The 8,675-nt window shown below is 46.5% G+C and overlaps 1 protein-coding gene across 1 annotated transcript; it reads left to right on the top strand.

The window, feature by feature from the left end:
• Positions 1-1,526: 1,526 nt before the first annotated feature.
• Positions 1,527-7,615, top strand: LOC121600812. The gene is made up of 3 exons (XM_041929580.1): positions 1,527-2,531; positions 6,220-7,014; positions 7,409-7,615. The coding sequence occupies exons 1-3, from the start codon at positions 1,527-1,529 to the stop codon at positions 7,613-7,615; spliced, it is 2,007 nt and encodes a 668-aa protein (XP_041785514.1).
• Positions 7,616-8,675: the final 1,060 nt, after the last annotated feature.

Raw genomic sequence — 8,675 nt, 5'->3', positions numbered from 1 at the left:
AATGTCGCCACTGTAATTTAGCACACCACACAATGTTACACTCACAAAGCACTCCCGGCACATCCTTCACTACACCCATACAGCTAGCTGCGCGGGATGAACCGGTTCACCAAACACACAACACTAACGATCCAACGGCTAACACACAACGTAGTTTTGTAGCTGCAGTTAGACAAGCACCTTCGCAGGTATTGCTCCAGACTGCACTATTGAATGTTGTTGATGCACATGGCATTGTGCACCCGGTTCGTGCACTTTTGGACAGTGCTTCGCAGCCTAATTTAATGAGCAGCAGACTCGCTCAGAGGTTAGCATTGCGAAATGACACTGTAAATATAACCCTTAAGGGGGAAGGTCTCTCCACCAGAACGGTGAAAAAATCGGTACGAGCTACGATCGCCTCGAGAACAGAAGATTTCAAGTTGGGTGTTGAATTTTTTATTGTTGACAAGGTGATAGCTGATTTGCCGGCGCATGATATTTGTACTCTCAGCTGGAACATACCGACTAAAATCGTTTTAGTGGATCCACAATTTTACAAATCATCCCCAATCGACAACATTCTTGGCGCTCGTCATTACGCTTCATTCTTTGTGAACGTAAATCAGCACAAACTTGCTCCGACCCTTCCGACAATGTTGAATAGCGTATTTGGTTGGGTTATGATTGGGCCCACCCCTCCTCAAGATTCTGCCCGGCCGAGCGATTGCACCACTGCATCCACAATCATCTGCATGGCCTCTCTGGAGGATTCTATGGAACGCTTTTGGAAGCTAGAGGAGCTAAGTATGAAAGAAGCGTACTCTCCCGATGATCGGCGATGCGAATCCTTTTATAAAGAAACCACCCAAAGAGACGATTCGGGTCGGTACATTGTGCGTCTACCCAGACAGCCTAATTTTAACGAAAAGCTTGGCCTGTCTAAAGCAACTGCACTTCGGCGTTTTGAGTTGCTGGAAAGGAGGTTGGAACGGAATCCACAGCTCAAATCCGACTACCACAAGTTCATGAAAGAGTATTTGGAGCTTGGCCACATGTCTCAGATAAGAAATGATTCTGACGACGAAAATGCTTACTTCCTGCCGCATCATCCGGTTTTTAAGGCATCCAGTTCCACCACAAAAGTGAGGGTAGTATTCGACGGCTCGGCAAAAACAAGCTCAGGCTATTCCTTAAACGATATACTTTGTGTTGGCCCTATTGTGCAAGATGACCTGCTGGACATAATTCTGCGATTCCATACATACAAGGTCGCCTTGGTCGGTGACATAGCAAAAATGTACCGGCAAGTTGCGCTACACCCGGATGATCGCCGATTAGTTCGAGTACTGTTTCGCTTCACGCCACACACACCTGTACACATATACGAACTGAACACAGTTACGTACGGACTTTCTCCGTCCTCGTTCCTTGCTACTAGGACACTACTTCAGCTAGCAGAAGATGAAGGTGCCAATTATCCTGTTGCTTCCAGGGCCCTACAGCACAATTTTTATGTACATGATTTTATCGGTGGTGCCAACACCATGGAAGAGACTATTGCTCTGTGGCGAGAGTTGTCCGAGTTGCTTGCCAAGGGAGGATTTGAATTGCGCAAGTGGACGTCTAACTTGCTTGGTGTGCTTTCCGGTCTGAGTGCTGACCATATTGGCACGCAATCATCATTACATTTCGTACCCAATGAAACAGTCAAGGCGCTTGGCATCTCGTGGAAGCCCGAAACCGATGAGCTATGCTTCGATTCGAATGTCGACATCGATGACACCTCTTCAACTATGCGATCGATCTTATCCAACATTGCAAAAATGTACGACCCACTCGGACTGATCGCACCGATACTTGTTCGAGCAAAAATGTTGATGCAGGAGCTATGGTTGCTGAAATCCGGCTGGGACGAACCTGTACCGCAACAAATCTACAAAAAATGGAAAGCAATTCAAGGTGATTGGCAAGCTTTAGCTGAATATAAAACTAATCGCTATGCACTTTTACCACATTCAAAGGTAGAATTTCACACTTTCACTGATGCCTCCGAAGCTGCCTACGGAGCATGCACCTACCTACGCTGCGAGACCGCGAAGGGAGAAGTGCAAATCAGCCTGCTAGCGTCGAAGTCTCGCGTTGCACCTTTGAAGCGCGTCACACTGCCGAGACTGGAACTTAGTGCAGCTGTCTTGGGAGCGCACCTTCACCATCGCGTCAAGAATGCAATGCAGATTGCTTCTGCCGAATCCATCTTTTGGTCCGATTCAACTGTAACCCTGAAATTAATTGCTTCACCACCCAACACTTGGAAGACGTTTGTAGCAAATCGAGTTGCGGAAGTGCAACATTTTTCGCATGCACGGCAATGGCGGCACGTTCCGGGTACTTGCAACCCTGCTGATCTGGTCTCCCGAGGCATGTCCGCAACACACTTCAAGCAAAGCACGCTTTGGAAATCCGGCCCAGACTGGCTAGCGCATCCTTCATCATCCTGGCCCAGCTCAAACCCGGAACCGGTAGACGATTTGGACTTAGAAACACGTCAGGTGAGTGCTACTGTCGTATGTGCACAATCTCATCCATGGTTCGATATCTCATCCTCCTACACTAGAATGGTACGTATTATAGCCTACTGCATACGTTTTGTGTGCAACACGAAGCCGAAAGCACGAACGCAGCAGCTAGTGTCGCATGCTAAAGCACCAACAGCAATCACAGCCGAGTATGTGGAAGCAGCAAAAATAGCTCCATGTAAACTAGCACAGCAAGATGCCTTCTCTGTGGAAGTTAAGCAACTGATAAAAGGAGAAGCCTTGCCAAAGCAATCGGCCTTACGAAAATTGACTCCTTTCGTGGACAAGGAAGGCATAATTCGAGTAGGAGGTTGTTTAAACCTGTCCCAGCTACCATATCAAGCTAAGCATCCTGCGGTAATACCCAAACACCACACTTTTATTCGGCTATTAGCAGAGCACTTCCACGAGGAACGAAAACATGCCAGCGGAAGGCTGCTACTATCACAAATCAGGGAGCAGTATTGGCCCTTGGACGGACGTCGATTGGTGAAAGGCATCGTGCGGAACTGTTTCCGATGCATTTGTCAAGATCCTGCATTGGTGCAGCAGCCAATCGGGCAACTTCCGTCATCCCGCATCACACCTAGCCGGCCTTTTTCCATCACTGGGGTGGACTACGCCGGCCCGTTCTATTTGAAGCCTGCGCATCGCAAGGCCGCAGCCGCCAAGAGCTATCTTTGTGTATTTGTGTGCTTCTCCACGAAAGCGGTTCACCTGGAACTGGTAGGAGATTTGACAACCGCAGGATTTTTGGCAGCCCTAAGACGCTTCACGTCACGGCGTGGATTACCAGCGCACATCCATTCCGACAATGGAAAAAACTTTGAAGGAGCAGAACGTGAGCCAAGGGAACTTTTTGAGCTATTCGAGGATGAGCAACACCGCAACACTATTACTGCCGATTGTGCCGATAAGGGGATAAACTGGCATTTTACCCCTCCAAAAGCTCCACACTTCGGCGGATTGTGGGAATCCGCAGTTAAGACCGCGAAGAAACACCTGTACCGACATCTAGGCAACACCCGGTTGTCGTATGAAGGATACTGTACCATACTTCATCAGATAGAAGCTGCAATGAATTCTCGGCCGTTATTACCATTATCCGACGATCCGAATGAGTTAGCCGCCCTCACGCCAGCACACTTCTTAATCGGAATATCGATGTATGCCGTTCCGGAACCGGACTACACACAGTTGAAAGCATGCACATTAGACGATCTACAAAAATGGCAATTATTAGTGCAAAGGTTTTGGAAACATTGGGCAACAGAATACCTTCAAGAGTTGCAAAAAAGTTACACGTGGTCTGGTAACAAAAACAACAACAACATACTCGTAGGCCGTATGGTAATTTTGATGGACGAATCTTTACCAACAACGCGTTGGCCTCTAGCGCGTATTACAGAAATCTATCCCGGAGAGGACAACATCGTACGCGTGGTAACACTAAAAACAGCGAAGGGAACATTTACTTTAGATTTAGATTTAATCAGTAGATGGCGAAAAGGCTTTTTCCTGGCAAATCGTCGGTACAAGATTGGTAATTATTGGTAGCTTAGAAAACAGAAAGAAACGCGCAAGACTTTATCCGACATTCTCCTCCGAGTTAACAATGATTCAACTTATTCAACCTGGCGCTAGAGAGAGCCATCCATGACTCGAGGGTGGAGACTACGGGAACCATCTTCTATAAGTCAACCCAGATCCTGGCATACGCTGATGATATAGACATCATTGGTCTGCGGCTCTCCTATGTAGCAGAAGCCTACCAAGGGATCGAGCAGGCGGCAGAGAACCTCGGATTGCAGATAAACGAGGCAAAGACCAAATTGATGGTGGCAACATCAGCGGGCCCGCCAACAAATAATCAGAATCTACGTAGGCGTGACGTGCAGATAGGTGAACGCACTTTTGAAGTCGTCCCACAATTCACCTATCTGGGATCAAAGGTCAGCAGCGACAATAGCATGGAAGCTGAGTTGCGCGCAAGGATGCTGGCTGCCAACCGGTCATTCTACAGCCTGAAAAAGCAGTTCACCTCAAAGAACCTGTCGCGACGGACGAAGCTGGGACTATATAGTACCTATATAGTACCAGTACTCACATACGCCTCTGAGACATGGACACTGTCCAAATCTGACGAAACCCTCTTAGCTGCGTTCGAGAGGAAGATGCTCAGAAGGATACTTGGCCCCGTATGTGTGGAAGGACAATGGAGGAGCCGCTATAATGACGAGCTATACGAGATGTACGGCGACCTCACTGTCGTACAGCGTATAAAGCTCGCCAGGCTCCGGTGGGCTGGCCATGTTATACGCATGGAAACGGACGACCCAGCCCGTAAAGTCTTTTTAGGCCGTCCACAAGGACAGAGGAGGCGTGGTAGGCCCAAATTGAGGTGGCAAGATGGCGTGGAGGCGTCCGCCATTAAGGCCAGGATAACGGACTGGCAGACGAAGGCGCGAGACCGTGAGCGGTTTCGGACACTCCTGAGGCAGGCCAAGACCGCAAAGCGGTTGTAGCGCCGGATAAGTAAGTATTGACGAACATCTTATACCCAGAGTGGAAACCATTTTCAACCGTATGAAGGGAGCCACACTTTTCTGCCACTTAGACATAACCGATGCGTACACGCACTTGACAATCGATGAAGAGTTTCGTAAAATCCTCACCCTGAATACCACCACGCATGGACTCATACGTCCGACACGAGCTGTATATGGCGCGGCAAATATCCCTGCTATTTGGCAGCGCCGAATGGAAACAGTACTACACGGCTTAACCAACGTAGTGAGTTTCTATGATGACATTATTGTTTTCGCTGCCGATTTCGAAGCACTGCTAGTAGCCCTCGATTCCACATTAAGTCGATTGCAACAGAGTGGTCTAAAACTAAATCGATCAAAATGCGTGTTTGCGGTACGATCCCTTGAGTGTTTGGGACACTGCATCGACCAAGAAGGTTTGCACAAGTCCTCAAAACATGTTGAAGCCATACGAGATGCACCAAAACCATCAACACCAGAAGAGTTGCAACTTTTTTTTAGGCAAAGCAACCTATTATTCGGCATTCATTCCGAATCTCTCTGCGAGAACGAAAGTGCTGCGTGACATGTTACAAACAAGCAACTTTGAATGGTCACCAGAAGCAGACGAATCATACCAAGACGTGAAAGAAACATTAATATCACCACAGGTCCTCATGCAATACGACCCAACCTTACCGCTAATTCTAGCTACAGATGCGAGCAAAACCGGCTTAGGTGCAGTTCTTTCTCACCGTCTGAGTAACGGAACAGAACGTCCAATCGCCTACGCTAGCTGCAGTTTGTCATCAACCGAGCAACGCTATCCGGTCATTGATAAAGAAGCTTTGGCAATCGTGTGGGCCATTAAGAAATTTTTTACTACTTGTACGCACGCAAGTTCAAACTTATCACAGACCATAAACCGCTGACTCTAATTTTTCATCCAGAAAAATCATTATCACCACTATGCATCGGTCGGATGGCGAATTATTCCGACTATTTGTCACACTTCAATTTAACAATTGAATACAGAATAACAAACCAAAATAACAATGCCGACTATTGTTCCCGTATCCCAGGTCTACGCTACATCTACGCTATATGATGTCAATTTCCTTTCCCTTCATGAGGGAGGAGATGCCCAAGATGAGTTTGAGAGCTTTGTCTTGCACCAGATCGAACAGCTACCAGTACGAGCAGAAAACATCGCGCACGAGACACGCAAAGATCCTAACCTCGGGAAAACCGTACAGGAGCTCGAAATGGGCCGAAGTCTTGCACACGCTGGATACAAAGCACCAGAAGCAAAGTACACATTGGCAGCTGGCTTCCTGCTATTTGAACACCGGGTGGTTATCCCAACAATCCTCCGCCCAGCGATCCTAAACGACCTACATACTGGGCACATTGGTATCGTAAAAATGAAATCGATGGCACGTTCCTATGTCTACTGGCCAGGGATAGATATGGAAATCGAGCGAACCGCCAAATCGTGTGTACAATGCGCACAACAAGCGACAGCACCACCGAAGTTCAGTAGTCACCATTGGGAGTACCCATCCAACCCTTGGGAGAGAATACACATCGACTACGCTGGACCCGTATCAGGAGCGCTGTTATTGCTGGTGGTTGACGCGTACAGCAAGTGGGCCGAAGTAAAAATAACGCACTCCACAACATCTGCCGCCACCATTGATCTGCTAGATGGACTGTTTGCTACGTATGGTGCGCCAGTAACAGTAGTGTCGGATAACGGAACCCAATTTACATCCGCCGAGTTTAAATCGTTCCTTCAAAGAAGTGGTGTAAAATTCCATAAACTATCCGCACCGTACCACCCGGCGACGAATGGACAAGCTGAACGCTACGTGCAGACAGTGAAGCGTGCATTGAAAGCGATGGGAACATCAAGCCATAACCTACAGGCAAACCTCAATCTATTCTTACAACAATATCGCAAAGCACCTCATAACGAAACAGGAGAATCACCAGCGAATCTGTTCCTGGGTCGAAACATCAGAACACGCTTAGATCTAGTTCGACCGCAAAACACACATGCTAGACTCACTGAAAAGCAACATATGGAATTCAAAGCAAATTATCGCTCTTTCTTGCCGGGACAACAAATCTATTGCTTATCTGGTAAGTCGCAAATGGATAAGTGGATACCGGCAACGGTGCATGCTCAGTTAGGAGACCTACATTACGATGTTTTATATCAAGGAAAACATCTGAAGCGACATGTAGACCAGATCAGATCTTTCCTGAGCAACAATCAACCCACCAAAATAACGAACGAACCGGAGACAACCCGAGCAGGTAGAGAAAATCAACACAGGCACTACTACGGCAACACCCAACCGACACAACTACGATCCAGCGGAGAAGATTCCCCAGACATGTCCACAGATGGAACCGAGTCATCCAGTACAGAGTACGCAACACCGATTAGCAGCCCCGAAGCAATTGCTAGAAACACTCCACCAGTACTACGTCGCAGCGACAGAGCACGCCGCCCACCTCTGAGGTACTCGCCGTAGTTCCTCTTTAAGAAGGGTGGAAATGTTATGTATGGTCCAACCTGCTGTTGGGAATTATTGCGCTACCTCGCCAACCGCGTTTTGACGTCTGTCAATTTCGGGCGCGCCTTCGGGTTACGCTTCGCTTTTTACGCACTCCCTCTCTATCTTGAAAACAAACTTAACGTGAGTAAAACTTGAATCGAATTATTAAACAGAAAATACAACAATTATAATACACATTATCAACTATAGACACATAGGAAAGCCAAATCACACCATCGCAACACATTCATTATAGCACGCTCAGCAAATCAGATTATACCATACACACCCAGAAGAGCTCAGACCACACCGTTCATATAAAAACAATTGTGACACACAGGATATAAATTTGACAAAAATGATTGGATTTTGATTGGATTGGAAATAGCTTAGCAAATCGACAGAAATAGGCTATAGCTTAGCAAATAGACATAATAAGGCATTAGTTAGACACAAAACAGTCATTACATGTAATGTAATGTAAGTTTTAAGCAATATCATTAGATGGAGAAGTCTATTTTCATTTGGGTCCTTTAACGCACACATTTCAAGAGTAGCTAGCTAGTAAGAGAGTGCAATAGAAATAGACAGAGAGTAGCTTAATTTCAATATTTAATTTTTGTTTGTATTACTTTTCGTTATCAGTTGGCTAGCAAATGCTAAGATACTTCTTACGTATCTTTAACTCCTATTCGAACCTCCTTGTGATACTAGCAAGAATGTAATTGAAGCATGCAGATGCATTGCTTCACAATTATTAACTAATACGAATGGAGGAACTTTTTATGTTAATAGATGTCGTACATAAATAAATGTTGAACTTGATTCCATAGTCTTATTTCCGTAACAATTATTTCAAACTTCTTCTCTTCTTCTTTGGCACAATAACCGCTGTCGGTCAAGGCCTGCCTGTACCCACAAGTGAAGTGAGCTTGGCTTTCAGTGACTTATTGTTACCATAGCAGGATAGTCAGTCCTACGTATGGGGACGCGGTCTACTCGGGACTTGAACCCATGATTTC

The sequence above is a fragment of the Anopheles merus genome, unplaced genomic scaffold, assembly GCF_017562075.2.
Source record: "Anopheles merus strain MAF unplaced genomic scaffold, AmerM5.1 LNR4000007, whole genome shotgun sequence".
Lineage (NCBI taxonomy): Eukaryota > Metazoa > Arthropoda > Insecta > Diptera > Culicidae > Anopheles > Anopheles merus.
This window is presented reverse-complemented; position numbering and strand designations above follow the sequence as displayed.